The 20,824-nt window shown below is 36.9% G+C and overlaps 1 protein-coding gene across 1 annotated transcript in view; it reads right to left on the minus strand.

The window, feature by feature from the left end:
• AOPEP (aminopeptidase O (putative)) overlaps positions 1-20,824 on the minus strand; it is a 212,764-nt gene that overhangs the window by 183,741 nt on the left and 8,199 nt on the right. Inside the window, 2 exon segments of the mRNA XM_082497138.1 lie at positions 1,209-1,375; positions 10,211-11,174. Coding sequence (XP_082353264.1) covers positions 1,209-1,375; positions 10,211-11,016 — 973 coding nt within the window. The 5' untranslated portion in view covers positions 11,017-11,174.

Genomic DNA, 20,824 nt, shown 5'->3' on the forward strand with positions numbered 1-20,824 from the left:
GGTTTGTATTTCTAGAAATCCACATAAGCATCCCTCTTCCTCTTAATATTTCAGACCACACAGCCACCACTGAGGGACAGAAAGGCAACAACTCACTAGCAAGGCGTAAGTGTGGATTAAACTAATTGAACAGTGATGGCAGAGCTGTTCTCCTAGTCTGAAGTCAAGAGCACTCTTACTTTCTTGATGCCAAGTCAGGAAAGTATTATTGTCCAAGTGAGCCGAGCATCTCATCATGGCAGTTTTCCATATTTCAACAGCAGAGACTAGGCTTGAAACAGGCTTCACATATGGCCAAAAATAACCAGACAATTCCATGCAAATGGATTAACTGATGGTTCTCAAATCAAGGAGACTTTCATTCTTTTTTTTTTTCCCTCAAGAACAAATTTGCCTCTTTAAAGGGGAACAGAAGAAAGATTTTTTTTTCCCCCAGAAACACCTAATTCCAACATTTCTACACTACTTTAATCAGAACTACTTACACTAGAAAATAGTGACCCTGTTTGACAGACTATCTCAAAACTAATGGGAGCAAGACATACTTTGTATTGTTGTATCTAGAACTGCCTTAAAAGCTTCCTTGTCCATGCAGAAGGAGGTTTAGAGAATGAAGTATAACCAACACAGAAGAAAAATGCTTGCTTGCTTGCTTACTGTTGCACAAGGTATGGTATACCAATGCCAAAAAACCACCAAAGACCAGTTCTTCAGGGCACTGACCTGATATTCTTCATCTATTCCATATATTTCGGGAAACAGATATAACACAATGACTGCTTCTAATCATTGCCATGCTGAGCTACACTTGGACTGGAAAACTAAAACTGAAGTTAATTATCTACCAAGGCCTGATGTTGCCAAGAGCCTGACAAGATACTTCATCTATGTACTGTTCAACTGTGGAATGATTAAAACAAAGCAAATTTATGACCAGTTAAATTTAAGTTTGGAAGAAGTAAAAGGAATAAAATCAGAGGAAAAAGTAAGTAGCAGTAACACAGCGAAATGTAGATGTTTTGAATTCTTACTAAGTTATCCTGAGGCCTTGAGCAGGTAACTTTTCCATAGAATGACATGGAGATTACAGATAGACCTGTAAGTGCTTTTAAGGCTAGGTACTTCATTCTTTCAAAAATCATATATATACTAAGCTGTATTTCTCATAAAATGATTGAAAATAATTTGCCATAGAAAATATATTTCACCTTCTGGAAGCCGGAGTGGTTCTGCTGAGTTTTCACCACTCATTAACACAAGAAAGCCTGCAGCTGTTCGGACTGAGGCTTGCCATGTTGACAAGGCAACCGGTGGTTCTTGGCATGGGAAAAGGGCTCTGTTGTTTATTGGTGATCCCATCGTATACACACATGGCCTAGATGGAAGGAAAAGAGATTGAAGGTGGAGTTACAATAAGAAACTCTGAATTAAGTTTTCTGTCAAAAATAAAACCTACTGTTGTACTGATGTGTTTCTTTTTACCCTCAGCTATGTAGGTTTCAAACCTGTATGACATGAACTAATCAAAGTATGATCTAACTAATTTGAGACAGGATGAAGGCAAGCAAGATTACCACAATAAATTTTACATAAACTAGAAAAGAGTAACTTCAGTCTTTCCCCTCTCCTGCTTCTGCATGAGCCTTTCAGCCTCATACAATAGCTCTCAGCTGGACCCATAAAGCCAAACAAAGAAGGCTTCAGAGTATCTTCTGCAGATGTCATTGCAGGGTTTCACCAATACCTGTAACACCTCCCTGTTGCCATCACGGTAGTGCTTTCATTATCATTAATCCCATCTCTCTGTACAACTGGTGAGTCATCCAAATTCAGAGCAGTAGATCTAGCCTTGAGCATTCCTTAGCCCAAGCCTCAATAAATCCTGACATTGTTACATTTCTTGCAGTAAGGTAATGCATGCTAGCTCACATTCCTTTCAGGATTTCAACCATAGGGCACATATTGAGAAGAAAGCATGCCTTCCCTCACAGCCTCACCCTCCTTTCTTTTCACACAGCAATCTTCCTCATAGTATTGCTCTTTTTGCAGTTTCTCTAACCCTCTCCTAGAGGCAGCCTCTTCATCTAATGCCCCATTCCAATTTCAGCTGCAGCATTTCATGCCAGCCAATTTCTTATTAGCAGCTTAGCCACACCTGCGAAGGCAACAAGGTCTTTCATTAACTCCTTCTAGCTTGCTATTGTTGGTGCACAGATGTATTAATTCTTGGTTTACTTATTTAGTTGCATTTTGCAGTTTTAATTGCAGTCTTAATTCCTAGTATTTGCATAACACAGAATCACAGAATCATGGAATTTTCAGAGTTGGAAGAGACCTCTAGAGATCATCTAGTCCAACTCCCCTGCTAAAGCAGCATTGCCTAGGGCACATTACTCAGGACTGCATCCAGGCGGGTCTTGAAAATCTCCAGAGAAGGGGACTCCACAACCTCCCTGGGCAGCCTGTGCCAGTGCTCTGTCACCCTCACCGTAAAGAAGTTTTTCTGTGTATTTGAACGGAACTTCCTGTGTTCTAACTTGTGCCCATTGCCCCTCGTCCTGTCACTTGGAACCATTGAAAAGAGCCTGGCTCCATCTTCCTTCAACCCACCCTTTAGATACCTGTACGCCATAATAAGGTCTCCCCTCAGCCTTCTCTTCTCCAGGCTAAAGAGTCCCAGCTCTCTCAGCCTTTCCTCATAAGGGAGGTGCTCCAAGCCCTTAATCATCTTAGTTGCCCTTCGCTGGACTCGCTCCAGCAGTTCCCTGTCCCTCTTGAACTGGGGAGCCCAAAACTGGACACAGTATTCCAGTTGTGGCCTCACCAGTGCAGAGTAGAGGGGGAGAATGACCTCCCTCGACCTACTGGCCGCACTCTTCCCTAAGCAGCCCAGGATTCCATTGGCCTTTTTGGCAACAAGGGCACATTGCTGGGCCATGGATAATTTACTGTCTACCACAACTCCCAGATCCTTCTCCTCCGAGCTACTTCCCAGCAGGTCCGCCCCTAACCTGTACTGGTGCCTAGCATTCTTCCTCCCCAGGTGCAGGACCTTGCACTTGCTTTTGTTGAACCTCATTAGGTTCTTCTCTGCCCAGCTCTCCAGCCTGTCCAGGTCATGCTGGATGGCAGCACGGCCCTCTGGGGTATCAGCCACCCCACCCAGTTTGGTATCATCAGCAAACTTGCTGAGGATACACTCTGTCCCCTCATCCAGGTCATTAATGAATATATTAAACAAAATTGGACCAAGTATTGACCCCTGGGGGACACCACTGGTTACAGACTCTGTGCTGCTGATCACAACCCTCTGAGTTCTGTCCCGCAGCCAACTCTCAATCCACCTCACTGTCACCTCAACACCACCCCTTAACTTAAAAAAGTTAAGTTTTCAAATATAAATTATGTAAAACAAACACAGTCAGAAGGTTTTTCCAGCTAAAGAAATAAAATCTTGAAAGGATCCCTTCACTGCACTGAGTTTTTAAAAACCTATGATATTTAAAGCTAATATTCTGGGAGCACAACACGTTATTTTGTGAATGCTTGAGGCTAAAAATATCCTGATCAGTATCTTTCATCACTTGAGTTTAACAATCATGATAACACTTGGAAAACAGGAGACAAATTGTTAGGGCAAAACCAATTTTGCAAGGGCTAAGATCTGAGCATCTTGTTTACTCCCCTCCAAACAGCTCCTTCATTCAAATTATTCCTTCCCTAAAGCCAAGTCTAAACTACACATAGGGAAAGAACTTGGAGACACTGATGGCCATGGATGAAAAGTATTCTGAAGCTATTTTTGCCCTCTTGTCAAAAATGCTGTCTGTGCTATTGGATCCAGGGCTGTTCATTGCACAATCAAGTTACTGTCGCTTAACTAATGCAGGCCAGCTGATCTTTCAGCAAAACAGGGAGAGAAAGTGCAGTTTAAGTAGGCCTATTGTTAATGTACACAAACAGAAAAAGAAAATAATCTGGCTTCCCTTGCCATGTATCAGTGTGAATAGACAAGGACATAGACATCCAGCTCAATAGATAACTGCAGTGGCAACAAAGTCTACTGGTTATCTTTTACCCAGTAAAACACAATGCACAGCTAAATGTAAAAGACCATTAATCTGTACAAATCTTTAATTAGCTTTACTTTCTTTTGCATTAATCTCCTAAAACTGATTCTGTAACCAACTCTGATATTCATAAAATAACTGGGTTTTCTCCCAGAAAAAGAAACCGTGCATGGCAGCGAGTTCACAAGAAAAAGGAAGACCTATAAGGAGGTTCTGCTTCCTCCTTATAACGCTAGCCAAGAGATATTTCCTTATTGAGGAAAAATAGGAGCACAGTAAGTATTAAACTGATTTGCTTTGGATAAAAAAGGTATGCCCTATCTTATCCTTATTATCCTTTCTTCCCAGTGATGGTTGTACCAAAAGATAAAACTTTTGAACAGGAGATTGTGCATGTACTATGTCTAGAAGAAGCAGGATTGATATACCTGATGTGGACCACAAACTAGTGGGCAGAAGTCCAAGAAATTTACAGTGAAGTATCAGTTTAGAAATGTAGCTATGCAGCTATTGGAAAACCAGCATCAGACTAACAAAGATTACTGGAAAAGTCAGTGGAATCACACTAAATCATCCAATTTAGTACTTTTAAATTGGAGAATGGTTTGAAAAAGGCATGGCTAGTTATTGACTGGTGTTTTATTCAACAGAAAAATCAAAAGAAAAATACCTGCTCTATTGGAATCTGATGACAGTCATTGGCATCTTGCAGATATATAAATTGATAAGGCACTGTCGTGGTTTAACCTCAGCTGGCAACCAAACACCACAAGCCGCTTGCTCTCTCTCCCCAGTTGGGATAGGGGCGAGAATCTGAAGGCTAAAAGTGAGAATCGTCGTGGGTTGAGGTAAAGGCAGTTTATTAGGTTGAGGAAAAGCCATGTGAGCAAGCAAAGCAAAACAAGGAATTCATTCATTGCTTCCCATGGGCAGGCAGGCGCTCCAACATCTCCAGGAAAAAAGGGCTCCATCCACAAACACAAAGCATTATGCTGAATTTTGAGGGTAATCAGAAAGACTTCAGACCAAGCAGGGAGAAGCTGTGTGATCCAGCCTGGAAATCAGTACAATTATCCTCTTTTTCTCTTTGAAGGCCTACTGCAAATGTATTATAAGTATGGCCTAAAATGCCCAGGTACGTGAGTATTACTTGTAGCCAATATCCAGCCAATATCCATTGCAAATTGCTAGCTCACCATAGCCAACTGCCACTATTCACTCTTAAGTGTCAAACACTACAGACACAAAGAACAATTTTGCAACCTTTCGATGGTCATCTGACCTCTGTAGGATATAAAGATGATAGACTTAAATGATTTTAAACAAAAAATTTGAAGATTTACTGGAAAGCAATCCTTCCTTCCACATACAAAACGGTTACATTTTGCTTCTCCAGCAGTCTCTACATAAACCAAAACAATTTCATAGTTCTTGCAAACTGTTCTGAAACTTAAGGAAATTACATATACTAAAATGTATTCTACTCCCCTTCTCAATCTTTTGTAAATAACATTGTTGTTACTGACACTAGAAACATGGTGTTTAGAACTACAGAAAATGTTTTTTCTAGGTTATATTTCCATATACAGAGTTCATAAACATGGACTTCTATGTGTAACCTCCTGGAAATTAGAGATCACTGCTCACGAATTCACTTCCAGCTTCAAGCTTTAGCAAAATATTGGACAAACATGTTTATCATGTTCCCACTACTCTGAATATTTATAAAAAATCTGAAGTTTAGAACACTTATGAAAATTTCAGTCTCTCTCAAAAGAGAGTATCAACTATGAAGTAAATATTAAAATAATAAAAAATAAAAAGTTTCAATGTTGCTATGTGTGCTTTCATACAGTTTTTATTCAGTCCTTACTGTATGCAACATATTACATAACACAGTCCGATTGATTACAGTGCCAAAGAAGAGTATGACTTCCTAAGAGCTTATCTTCAGAAGTACCCACATTTATGAATAGCTCTTGTCACCAATACATCTGAACAATTGCAACCACTCTCTTGGAACGTGATTTGCATTTCAAAACATATGTGTCTTACGGAGAGGCAGGCTTGAAACAACCAGTTTCAAAAAAGGTAAAAGTCTCTCTTTTTTATCTGCAGACAAAAAATAATGAGGAATTGTGCCAGTCTCCAGACCAGTGAGATCCAGCCTGACAGGGACTCCTGACACGAGTACACAGAACAGATCACAATAGGTTCGTCAGAGCTTTTCTGCTAGTTCTTTGATGTTACTGATTCTGCTGAAACAGGAAACTATTTAAGCAGGAAACCAAGGTCTGTTTTATTCCTATGTTAGGTACCACTTCTTTGGGTATACTCCTAGTCACTATCTACCTCAGGTTCTTCAGCTGCACATTACAGAAATGCAAGATTATTTATAACATAAATGGAACCATGCAGTTCAGTAATATCTGTGATACAGTTCATCACTGCATCTGAAAAGAAGCATTTAATTACAGAACATATGCTAGCATTAGCACTTCTACAAAACTGTAGATTTGTTTGCTGTATTCACCTTCATAGTTTAATAAAGGTAAAAATATTTCCTGAATTCTTTAAAAATACATGGATATTTTAATCTAATAAAGATAATAAACTAGACAGGTACAAAATATTTTTTAAAGGCAAGACATTTAAATTGATCAAATAAATATCAAGTTATCATAATAATTTTTTTGAGGAGATAATTTCACATTTTCCACTATTTTACACTTTGGAAAAATTACTACAAGGTTAACTCTTTCTGGAGCATTTCCCCAAAACTGCTCCATAATCCTGTCATAGCTTCTAAAAATACACTTTTTCCATAGCATTCTCATGAAAATCATACACTCTGTGTAATTCAACCTATCCCCTTTACTTCCCAAAATTTCTCCCTTTTCTGTATATCTGACATCTACAGCTCAACATGAAAAAAAAAATGCATGTGCCTGACCTATTCATGTACCTATTCAGGTATGCCAAGGTAAATAACGCCCAGGTAGCTTACAGGATTAGGACCCAGTACTGAAAGGTTTCAGTGTCACAGAATGTCTTGCATTGATGTCTTTCATATCAAAGTTACTCTTTCATTCCTAATCCCACAATGAGGAAATTAGTTCCATTCCAGTTGCACATTAATATCAACAAAACCATTAACTAATTTATGGCAGCACTAGAAGTGGTAATAAGTAGGGTAGAAAAAAAGGTAGAAGGAATCTCCCATTACAAGTGAATTTGCGAGGCTGTTTGCTAGGAAAATTACCCCTTTGACTTTAACCCAAATGTGTTTAATCCTTTTCTTAAACATGAAGTGATGGAATCCCAGGATATTCTGATGAATAAGGATTCTTAACAATGATCATGAGAAAGCATTTAATTCCAAACACGGTGGTAGCCACACTGACTCAACACTGTTACATACTCCTAAGATTTAGGCAAAACTGCTTAAACACCTTGATGGGTTGGCAAAAAGTTTCTCCTTCCTAATAATGAAAGATGTTTCATACACATTATTCCCGCCACAAAGTGGTTATTAGTGTCTAAAATAAGTTTTTATTTTAAATCACTTTATAATACTTAATAAGAATACTCAAACAAATGTATGACTTTATTAAAATTGGAACATTACCTTCTCAGTTTGAAACCCCAGTGCTGTATTGTGCTAGTAAACAACTGAAAAACTTTGAAACAGAACTGCTCTTTGTTCATGATAAATAGATGACAGGTATTTAATCAACTTTTTTCTTTCTATTTTAGTAATTATATTATTGATCACTGTTAAAAGTGACCTGCCAATTTTAAGAAATTATATAGTCGTTGTAAGTATATCTTTTGGAGACACAAAAAACTGTATATATTTATACATATATGTATATATATGTGCATACCCACATATACTCACACACATACTCTATTCCTCTATTTTGCCCCCTTTTTAACACTTCTGCATAAAGGCCCCGAAAAGCACGTTACTACAAAAAACATGTTCTAAGGCTAAAGAAAACTTTCCTTCATGATCATGAATGTATTTTCTAGTGTCAAAAGCCCAAACGCAGAAATGCTAAAATTCCGTATGTTCAGTTCCTCTACTGAAAACAGAAGTGTGCCCTGCTGTGCTAACATTAGGTTTGGATGCACATATCTCAACTTGCCTACACTCATCCTACGAAGCTTTAGTTGATTTTTTTGTGCGTTATAACACATCATTGTTTAAAACAAAATGGAAGTCTTTATGAAATCGTGCATAGGTTAAATTTCAAAACATTGTACTAGTGTTAAATTAGAGGAAACATATTGAAAGTGGCTGCACAATGCTTGTACTTTGTTATTCACTTCACTTTGCTTCTGGGTTAGAACCATAGATTATCTACTCCTCTGGGAAAGGATTTGACATCTGCCTAAAACAGCACCATATGCGTAATTTGGAACAATTTAATGAATTCCCCTATGAGAATATAATGCAATAGTACTTCCTTCATACATTATATAAATGGGCTTTATTTTTAGAAAGGGAAGGAAAAATATGACAGCAGTTTGTACAACATGCTTTACCACTATATTTATGGGTTCATCACATACAGAGTTTGATTTTAAAAGTGGAGCAAGAAAGATTCTAATGACTGTGATACGAAAACGTATTTTCTGACAGGCATTAGTTTCTGGAATACCCTACAAGAGACTGAAAATAAACCATCTTGAGATTATTTGCAACCATCAGGCTGCCTGACCCATGTCAAGCTATCTTTTCCTGTTTCATTACTGATTCATACAATTCCATGTGTTTGCATATAACTGCCATGAAATGATCTCTAAAGTAAGAATAGTGCTTTGCAGTGAAAGAAAAAAAGAGTCAAAACTAAAAGATGTTAGTGATTCTGATCCTTAAAAGAAATCTTCAAACGCTCAAAATGCACAGACAACACACAGGAGCTGAGTGTTGCTAACATTAGTCTCAAAGACTTTAGTAAGGGGCAGGTAGACACAGACACATTGTGTAAGCACTGGCAATTGCCCTACCTTTGCCTGCAGTCAAAATTCAGAATTTTCATAACTAAAGATACTATATTGAGTTAAATTTCCTAAACTCATACTGAAAATAACTCCTTGGGGGCTGCGGAAGGGAGGGGAAAGAGGAAGATGTAATGAATATGACTGAGACATTCCTGGACTTGATACTGATGATGGTTCAGCAGTAGAATTACCTAACGACCAGATGTATAATTAAAAGGCTTCATTTTCCACCCTAATGTGGATACCAGTAAGAAGACTCTTAATTTCTCTTAGCCTAACTGAAATGAAAGGTAACCATCTCTAGTTTGGGAATGAAAAGCAAGTATTCAATTAGACCAAATTTCTTCATCTTCCAACTTTGTTCCTGTTTTTTAGTTACTATAAAAAACTAACAGCCATTTAAATCCAGATTTCAACACTAAAGTAAAAAAAATTCAGTTGTAGAAGTCCAGTGGATTGTAGTTTCCCTCTTACAAAGAGTTTATCTTGAAGATTTTCGTACAGCACTGTGTACCTTCACAAACACTAGATAACATGCCAATTCTTCTTGCAGTTTCAGTTTGCAGTTCATTGCTATCATCAATGTACTTTACATAATAGATGAAGGAGATTTTAAAAGTTGATTATGAGAGACTAAACAGGAAAAGACTGCATCACTAAACTTATTACAATATTGACAAATGACTAGTTGTGAAGCAATTCTATTAAATATTATGTATACTGATCTTTAAGCTGTATGATCAGCTGTGTAAGCCAGGAATGAAAAAGAAGAAGTTTTGAACTGAAAATAACCTGTCATGCATACCTTCTCTTCCACTAAGTGATAATTCCCTATTCCCTGCACACACTTATTCCAATACACAACAATTATTTACTGTCACTTAGAATGAGCAAACGCGATCACTTAGACAAACCTGAGGTCTGCAAGTCCATTGGGGTTTCTTGAGCAGAAAGTTTGTCTATTCTCCTACAGGACAGCAACAGGATTCAAACCAAGGATGAAATCAAAACACCAGAAGAGAATGCTTGCCATCTTCACGTAGTTGCTCAGCATTACACAATTCTACATTCTCGCACCTACGTCTAAAACACAGCTATGTGTGCAAAGCTTTCAGCTAATAGTTACATACCTGCCGCTCTGGTCTGTAGTCCATGTAACAGATCGTCCCTCTGGTTTTGTTTTGTACCATATTCTTATTGCATGAGGAAAGTCTGTTGGAGTCTGAATTCCTGATTTCCTTATCTCCAAGCTCCAAGTGCCAGTAGTAAACAGAAGCTCTCCACAGCCAGGCGCCTGGCTGCAGCAAGTAAAATAGTATAGCTGTTCCTTCCAGCGATCAGCAGGTAAAGTCACAAGTTCATGTACAATCTGATTCCTAAGATTTTCCAGCTCCGTTGAAACATCAGTTAGATCGGCAGACCTTGTGAATTTTTCAATGCCTGACACAGCAGCAACATCTACCTCCTCAACCTTTAGGACGGATAAATCACAGCAGTCCAATACCAGCAGAAAATCTTTGTTCCCATGATTCTCTATGTCACAGCAGTTCTTTGAACTAGAAATCCCAGAAGCTTGTTCCTTGTTGCTATGGTTACCAATTTTATCAGAAGTATCTTCTTCACCTTTACCACAGACAGCAAAATCATTACACTCCGTTTCAGATGAACAGGCACTCACGTTTGTCAAAGGACTGGGGCAGGGTTCAGATACCCTCATTTTACAGGTTTCATCAAATTGTGACTGGCAGCCTTCCTTGCCAGTACTGCTGGTTTTCCTGTACCGGCTCCCAGTCTCAAAAAATAAAACTATGGTGCCTTCAATAACTTTACTTTTAAAATCCACATCCAAGTCCAACATATAGTGCTTTACAAGCATGTGGCTAGTGTTGGCCATTAAGGGCAAGTCATCCTTCATGGGGTCTAGCTGTGTCTCCATGTTCCAGTCTATTGGGCAACAGTTTTACAAAGCTTTAGACATTTCTTAAATATGATGTCTCCGTGAAGAGCAAGGATATTCAGCCTCCCAGTGCCAAAAATAATTTTGATTAGTATTACAGTATTGAAAGTAATTGCAGCTCCTCCACTTCTTGCATACTAATAAAAAAAAAAAAAAAGAAAGCAGATAATCATTTCACAAGTTTCTGAAATGCACTAAATCTAAAAGTTATTTAAAGTCCAGTTGCCTTTATTAAAAATAGTACAGCCAAAGGGTGATTGTGTCTCCACAGAATGGCATCAAGCTAGTTGCTTCAGGATTTGCTGTCAAGAACCTCTGGCTTTATTTTTCAGAAAAGATCTCAAGTAAAAATATTTCTAGACAGCTTTTATAAACAGAAAGAAACAAACTTTACTATAGGCCTCCTGCTGACTCTCTTCACCCACAGTAGTCATTTAGAAAAGATACATAGTTATACAGCATCTAATTTAATTTATTACTGCACTGTTTGTTTTTAAGGTTGCTGTATTTATTTCAAAGGCATTACCTCAAAAGATAGTGAACATTTTTCTACTGTGATTCTAATTAACAAGAGTAAGCCTAAATCACCTCATATGTCTTAAAGTTTTAAAGTAATAATTTAATAGATACAATGCATCTCTAGGGATTAATATACTTTCTACATTACAACTGCTCTTCTATCAGCACTTCTAGAAAATTACAAGAAAATGAGCCAATTTACTATGAGTGCATTCCAAGTATTCCTTTGAGATTGCTCATTAAGATTTTTCAAATTCATAGTTAAATACTTAAGGTATATGATTACGTCTTAATAGCTGGAATCCCACTAACACTCAGGATAACAGCATTTTACAGAAAACAAAAGGTCTTCTCACCGGAAAATATGCAGACACCTATAAAAGCAAGAAAATATTAAAATGCATCAACATATGATTCTATGATTTATTGCAACAGCAGGCAGAAGTTCATCACAGAAGTTTAACTGTCATGCATACTCTGTTTTGCTACGACCATTGAGCTAAAGCTATGCACTTTTTGTCTTTTTGTCTACTTTCTTGACTAGAAATAGACATCAGAGGAAGAAGCAACTGTTAGGACGTGCAGTTCTCTTCCTGCCAGTTCAGTGACGCTTGCGTGATAGGCAGCCAAGCCTGTTTTTAAGTGCCTTAAGTGAACAGATGTTCCCTTGTGACATTGTTTCGCAGTTTCACAGCCTCACCATAGACTTCAGTGTCCAAAGTCAGTTTTTGTGGAGTTCTCAAAATCAGCAGAGAAGAGAACCCAGACTCTCTCAAGACTAGCTGTTTCTTTTGGAACCCAGGGCATGTTATTAAGGTAGGATCGGTAAGTGAAAGACTCGGGCCAAGAAATCATCTATACTCTTCCCTGAACTAGCTTCACACAAAGCACAAGTATTTCCCTTCTTTGATGGCTTTCTACCAGTGACAAACAGCTTTTGCAGGGATGTCTTTGAAGACAAGCTGAGAAAAATCTTCCATTCATTTTTATATCAATCCTGCACTTCTGCAAACATATCAGGGCACCAAGCTCAGTTCACTTCAGAAGGCCCTCTTTCACTTAAATATCCCAGTAAGTTCAGAATAATTTGACAATTGCCTGCAAGAGACACTCACTGCATCTTTTGAACTGCTTCCAGTAGATACTCCTCTGTTGTCTGTTTGAGAGCTTTTCCCAAACATTTTTGCTGAATTTAATCATCATCTTGTTCATCATAACAGTTTACTATTTTGAGTGCTTTCAAAATTCACATATTTGCAAGAAAACACTTTGCATCTTGCACTGCCTTAACTGATGTGTACATATGTGTACTTTCAGAATTCAGCCTTGTATCAGGATCCAAAAACAGATTTGTGAGCTCCTGCTGAGTAACAGTGACTTCACTGTGGCTTTGCAAAGATCATTTATCTTTGCAGATATATGTGCAATGTTGATCTGTGTTTTGCCAGTTTGACTTTAAAAAAAAACAAACAAACAACCGAGAAAGGTGAAGAATTAAGTGCCCTGAAATGCATATTGGACCTTAATATGATCATAGTGATTGCTTTCTACTTAATTTAAGGAAGTCTGGAATAGTACAGATGTGGAACTAAAGCATTCAGGAAGACCTGTAAGAAAGTAAACCTCAGCTTGGTGAATAAGCAATGTTTATAAATAGCATATAGTAACTACAGTCATGTCCTTGTCTCAACAGCTAACTGGAAATAGAGCAACCAAAGGTTCTAAATGCTTCGACATGAACAATGCATCTACGATGACTATGCGTAGGGCTGTGGACTGAAATCAATGTTATTTGGATTTTTTTCTGACTACCAAAACGACTTCTGACAGGTTAGCTAAGTACTGGTGGTAGAGAAAAGAAATAAAGTGCCTTGGAGGAGGAAAAAAAACAACACTGAACTGGCATTCAAGAACCCCTGTTTTGCACAAATACTTAGATTTCTCATTTGAAAACCAGGTATAATGTAATGCTGGTACATTTCATAAAGTGTGAATACTATACTAACAACAAATATTTGTGCTATACTACTACTAAGTGCTTATAACCCTGTTTTTCTGTTTTCCACTTGGAAGATGTGATTAATTTCTTATCTCAACAGTATTAAGATAATTACACTAACTTACATTAAATTCTCAGCTACCGTGGTTAGAAGCACCTCTGAACACCTTAAGATAAATAGTAAAGGTGCAGTTCAATGCCTACAAAACTACATTTATTTTGTATTTAGAAGACTCTCAGATTTATTTAACATCAATTAACAGGGTAGACTAAAAGCTGACAAATAGTGTCATAGAAGTAAACTGAATCGAAATTTAAAAAAAAACGCAATTAATTGAAGCATTATCAAAAAATTAAATTCTATAAATGTAAATTGTATTCAGAACTATTAATACCAAAACATTAAATCCATGACAGTCAAGAGACAATTGAAAACAAAAGCCAATGAGACTAAAAACCACACAGAGTGGACATTCATTTTCTACAGTTGAAAGTTTCAGATCAACACATCCCTTAGTGGAGATGACACATCTGATCATGTTTACAAATAGAGCAACAGACAAGAGGAACACACTTGTAGACAAGTAACAACTATTACTGCATACACTCTGACACTGAATTTTAATTCAGCTGTAACACCATGTCTGTTTAATCCTATCTCAAATCATCTTAACTGTAGATATCTCAGCTTTTAAAAATGGTCAGTGGCCTATCTACCTCCAAGCACTAGTGAGTGAATGTAAATGACTGTTTTCAGGTGTCTCGGTTTCTGAAACTCTGAAGTTGGGCACAAGTCTATGGGCACAAGTTAGAACACAGGAAGTTCCGTTCAAATACACGGAAACACTTCTTTACGGTGAGGGTGACAGAGCACTGGCCCAGGCTGCCCAGGGAGGTTGTGGAGTCCCCTTCTCTGGAGATTTTCAAGACCCGCCTGGATGCAGTCCTGAGTAATGTGCTCTAGGCAATCCTGCTTTAGCAGGGGAGTTGGACTGGATGATCTCTAGAGGTCCCTTCCAACTCTGAAAAGTCCGTGATTCCATGAAGATTTTTTTAATTAAATATTTTTAAGAAGCCTACAGAACATTAGAACTGTGCAAAAAAGCAGCTGATATGCTGCTCTATTCTGATGGTGTTGGGGACTCACTCATTCAAATAACTTTGTATTTTTGAACTGTACTTTGATAATTTCACATTGATATTGACTTAGCAAAGAGCTCTGTCTTCTGTGCAAAGCATGCTTCTGTCATGAATGATCATTCTACTTCTCCACTAAAGCCTCATGCTGGAAGTTGCCTCCTATAAAGTGAGGTGGCGTTTCAAGTAATTTGACATAATCCTATTTAGAGCTCTCCTAAGTGGGAAATAAACCGAGTTTATGCACTAGAGTTTTAAGACAGGGTAGTCATGCATGCTTTTCATTAAACGTTAATTTTGTAATAATTCCACCAATTTTAGCTTTTAAAAAGTAGGAGTTACATTATGAAGGTACAACAAACTCTGCTAATCAGCTGTGGAGTTTCTAAATATGAAGACTTCAGATAGTATAATCTACAACAATAGATGGAAAATTATATGAAAAAGAACACTGAAGAAGTCCAAGGAAATATATGACCATGAACTTATTTGTCAATCTTGGGATACACATCCTCAGTGTGAATTTCTGTCTACAGAGGTTAATTGAAGGTCTGATACTTCATACTAGTCAACAAGGTTGTAGAGAGGTGGGAGTCAACCTCTTCTCGCTAGTAACAAGTGACAGAACAAGAGGAAATGGCCTCAAATTACACCAAGTTAGGTTTGGGATGGATAGTAGGAAAAAGTTCTTCACAGAAAGGGTTGTTAAGCATTGGAGCAGGCTGCCCAGGGAAGTGGTGGAGTCACCATCCCTGGAGGTATTTAAAAGATGTGTAGAGGTGGTGCTGAGGAACATGTTTAGTGGTGGTTTTTGGCAGTGTTAAGCTGATGGTTGGATTCAATGATCTTCAAGGTCCCTTCCAACCTAGACAATTCTATGACTCTATTCTATGATTCTATAGGGTACCTCCTTCTAGCTAAACCAAGCATACTTCGCTAACAGCTTCATAATTCGGTTTTTCAATATCCAACTGTAAGCATACATACACTGAATTTATAGGAGGAAAAAATGTATTCAAACAAAAAGCCTGATTTTTTAAAAAAATGTCATTTCTATACTATCTGGAGCCTCTAAAGAGTTACTGCTCACTAACTAACATGCCAGAAATCCACAGTTAACAGAATATAAATGATAAACAAAGTTACTTCCTTTCCCTGTGCTTGAGTGTTTGATGGTCACGTATAGCAGTAATGTTTGTTTTAGGCAGTTTTGTACTACTGTATAGTCGTACAGATTAAGAAATATCAGAAACATACTATTAAACAAAAAGAACTATTTCAAAAAAATCAATTTTAGAGGTTAGCTTAAAGCTATTTTTGGTCATGTCTGTACAATTTTGATTCCAGTAACTTAGATGTATCTGTTTCTGGAATATAAATAAGTGGCCACACATAATTCTCTGCTTTATGGGCAAAAAACGAGACATTCAAAAATGTTCTTTTATACCTATTTTTAAAGAAAAATAGAGTCTAAAGACAGAGCTCTTTATATGGAAACATTTAGATGTACAAAATAATGCTAGATATTAGTAGAACACTCCTGCTACTTCACATTCTGCAGTTCTGCAGTATTGATAAGGCATGGGACTCTCAGCTCTTGCCTGCTCCTATTCATATCTGCCCAAATTAACTGTGCGCACTTGTCTAGTTTGCTTCATTTAAAATATTTAGACAGTTCATAACCTAACTCTAAATATTTCCACTGCTCTAAATACACATGCAATACTCATTAAAAGCAATAATTTTCAAACACATGCAAGGAGCTGTTTAAAATGTGCCCTATATGTGTGAACTATAATTTTGGCAGGTTACCCTTCATTCACATCAAAATATATTTTCATCAGGCAGCTGTGTTGTTTCTACCACATTTGGCCTTTCTTACTCATGTCATTCAAACTTGAGCTTTATTAAAAATATTCTCAAACTGTATCTTTTTTTTTGCTTTATTTTTTTGTGCCTCCACTATTGCATACCTCATACATACCTCACATATCTGATAGATTAATTACATCATCTGGAAGAGTCCTCAGTGGAATAATCTAGTTCTTTCCCTTGAGATGAGACAGAAGTATGTGAAACACTCTTCTATTGCTTTTAAATACCTCTGCAGAAGGAATTGTTCAGTTTCACTAGTGACGATGCTCCATTTTTTCATAATATTTAATTAAATATTCTTTCCTGTAAACATTTTTTTCCCCTCTAAGCTTCACTGACATCATGTTTCCTAAAGCTTTGGATAAAGAGGACCTAGTTATACTGTAGAAGCACCCATTTGCTTCTCACCCCCAGCCCACTTAGAGGTCACTCTTCTGTCTCTCCAATCACTAAACACACCAGTTCAGAATGGGCAGATTATTAAAATAATGTTTAAATTGTGCTCTGAGTCAAAATAGTTCATTGTGTCAGTAACAAATTAAGACCATTTACATGGCCTGGTCATTCAGTAGATCCAAGGGGGCAGCAGAGGCCCAGCAAGAAAGAATAAATACTTGTATTGCTAAAGCTCAAAGGGGGGTTTCTTTGTAACCTCAGCCTTCAAATCTCAGTCTTTGCTCTATTAATCCTAGTATCACTATAATCAAACAACAATTCTCTGAACTTTTCCAATATTTTATTTGCACACTGAATTTCTGTTTCTGTAATACTTTGTACTTACTACTATAAATTTCAACTTAACGATTTCAACTCATTTTTAAAAATCACTTAGTTCTTGAACTCCAAAGTGCTTGTAACCTCTCCAGATTGTCCCCACCCAATCACTCGACCAATGTAAGCATAAAATATGGAAGGGTGCATATTCACAACAAAACCAAGTCAATCTTAGCCTGAGATGCCACAATAGGAAATTTATCTTTCTTCCTCAAATTTCTGCACAGCCTTCTGTCCTATGAATCTACACAAGTGCAGAATGTAACTCAAGAGAAGAGGTAGGAACAGGAACAGCTGGGGAAGACAGAATATGGTCACCCTTCAGGAGGCAGTTCAGATTGGGATAGACTTAAACCCAGTATGAGGCCATATCCAAATTTAACAAAAGTTGAGCAAAACCCAGAACAGACTCATCTACATTTAAGTATGTTGAAATAAATTTAAAATGGTCTCAGAGTTAAAAATTAAATCCCTGGTGAATGCTGAAGATGGTCTTGAGAGTTTTGTTTGGTGGGTTTTTAAGCTACAAACAAATTAAAGAAAATTAAAAATTAAATTCAAAGGAAAATTAAAGAAAGTTAATATAGGACATAACAGTCCTTCCAAAAGCAAAGTGAAACATATATTAATTCTTCATTATCTAATAGCTCGGTTGTTTATAAGAGAAAGCAATCAGATTATTTTAACAACTTTAACTTTTGACAAGCCTCTACTCTGTTTTTTTTTTCTACTAAATATTCATAAGCTGAATGCCTAACAATTCACTTAGCTTAACTTAATCCTCTGTAAAGAAACTAAGTTTAAAATAAGGCAACTGAAAAATTGCAATTTCATTGACAGAACAGGCCTAGCAGAGAGCCACTAACATGGCTAGAGGGCTGAAGTCCACAGATGTAGGAGGGGAGGCTGATGGCACTGGGTCTGGTCAGCCTTGGGATTAGGCAGTTAGGGAAGAATACCTGCTATACCCCAGTACCTAAAGGAGTATGCACAGAAAGTGCAGCCACACTCTTAGAGGGGCACAGAGAAAAGACAAGGAAAAAGATATTACGCTGTCTTGCAAATACAACTACATTCTGTATTACACTGCATTACACAGAGCTAACTTTTTTAAAAATACAAAAAATGGTCATTTTTATATTCTGAAGAGCTGCTTTTTTGTTGTTGTTGAACTGAAACACTAAATGAAAAGGTAAAGAGCAAATAAATAATAAAAACAAAAATACGTAATTTTAAGAATGAGTATACCAAAATACACTCCTAGGGAATAGTGTTCTTTACATTTTCAATAGAAGTCTAGAATGTAGTTGAAGTAACAAGAGAACAAAATAGTCCTCTTCTGCTCCAGGTTCAAGTCAACCAGAAACATGCAAGATAGGTTATATGTTTAGAAGTAGTCAGACTGCATCACTGTTTCTAAAGTCGCTGGTTTATTTTCCACATAGAATTCGGCTTTAATATGTATTTCATTGCTATAGTACTAGGGTGATCTTCCACATAGTATTCAGAGTGGCTACTTAAAACTATTAATTGTAACAATTAAGATGTCTAAACAATATTGTCTGCATTGTTTTTTAAAAGAAAAATTCCTTAAGAATCTTTTTAAAGGCATCTTAAGACATCTTCTGCAAACTATATGACAGATTTTCAGAAGGTATACACCTCTACAGAGATAAGACCTAGTGCTTTTAATGGAGATTGGACCACTAAATGTTTTCTTAGGAAGGGAGGAATGGGAAAAGGGGAGAGATCAACAGAAGCCCAAATGCATAATGAAGTCTAATTATTTGCTCCATCAAATGACTCTAAAAAGTTGTGAAACAGAATTACAAAGCTAACACTAGTACCGAAAAGACTGAGCGGAAAATCATCCTTAAAACTTAAATCAATTGTTACTTCAATAATAAATTAAGACAAATCTAAGGACAAAAAGATCTTCAATTGACTCTAATGTATCTTTAAAAAAATTCATTCCATACCTACATTTTAGGGATGGAAGTAGAAGAGCACTGTGCTTGTTTCAGAGAGAGAATACAGAATAAAACCTGCAATGTGAACAAGAAAGAAATTTACCAAAAGTTTACATTAATTTTTCAAAGGTTTTCAGATTATTAGATGTTTGTATTTGAATCCTGGAACTTCACTTGACTATGGGAACTCATGTATTTATCATCTTTTGACTATAACACACCATGGTAAGAAAGAAATGATGACATGAGTGTTTCTTCAGTCACAGAACTTCACAATATTCACTGGACTAAACCAAAAGGACTTTAATGTAAGATCAATTAAGTTTTCTGGCAGATACATAAAATATGCATACAACACATTTGTTAAAAATTATACACAGTACCACATTCGAACTGTGATTTTATTATTTTCTTTCCACATACTAATTTACCCTAACTGAAAAGGTTTTCTTTAATTATATTCCAGAGGACTTAGTGTGCCCTCTTGTGTGTGGGTAATGTTACGCCACTACACATTAAATCAGTTGGGTACATATGCAATAAAATTCTGTCTTTAAAATGATATTATAAGTGATTAGAAAACACAAACAGCACACACTGCCTTTAAACTATACTTACAACTTCAGACTCACACCAGACCAAAATTTATCAAAGAGAAGTATAATCAGAGCTAACATAAGGTATTTTCCAGATTTTTTTAAAGACTATTAATAGAGCTGCAAAACAGATGTGCTTTTTAGTCCTATTTTATTTACATCTGCTTTATTAACAAGAAATTTAACGTTAAAACCATGCATTTTTGGAAAGCACACAGCATTTGCAATACAGAAAAACAGTATAAAGCTACCCAGAATTTAGAACAATCTGGTAGAAATATTTTAAGGCATATATATGAGAGACTAAGAGCTAGAAAGATGATTTAGATGTTTCATTTGGGCCCAAAGCCACGTTATGTAAGAATTAACTTGACATGAGATGAATGGATGTGTAGTCTTCAACAGGACTGCTAATTTTATGACATTAAAATACATGGATAAATAGCTGCATTCCAGACAAGATGGATATCTACTCCTCCTGCAGGCTGTGCTTGGCTTATCAAATATTGGATCTCAACCACCCTGGGAGAATGTCTCGGGTTTATCAAAGAAGAAAAGACAGGAATGAACTGCTTATTTGGTCACTTAGCCTTTTTCATATCAAGAAAAAACAGGAATGTAGTATCAAGAATGTAGTATCAAGAAAAGACAGGAAAGAACTGCTTATTTGGTTACTTAAGAAGAAGCCTTTTCAGTATCAAGAAAAAAAGTGAGAGATTGAGGCACTTAATGACTATACACCCAACCTCTGCACAAATGAAACAGATGACCTAGGAATCACATTAAAGCAAATCAGAACTAAACTACTTTCATGAAATATTAATAATAAAATAAAAAGAAATAATGAAATATATACAAAACCATATCAAGCTCCCAGGATGACAGTCATGACACCGGCTGGCACTGGGCAGTCCCAG

Source organism: Vanellus vanellus (assembly GCF_965231255.1).
Source record: "Vanellus vanellus genome assembly, chromosome: Z".
Taxonomy (NCBI): domain Eukaryota; kingdom Metazoa; phylum Chordata; class Aves; order Charadriiformes; family Charadriidae; genus Vanellus; species Vanellus vanellus.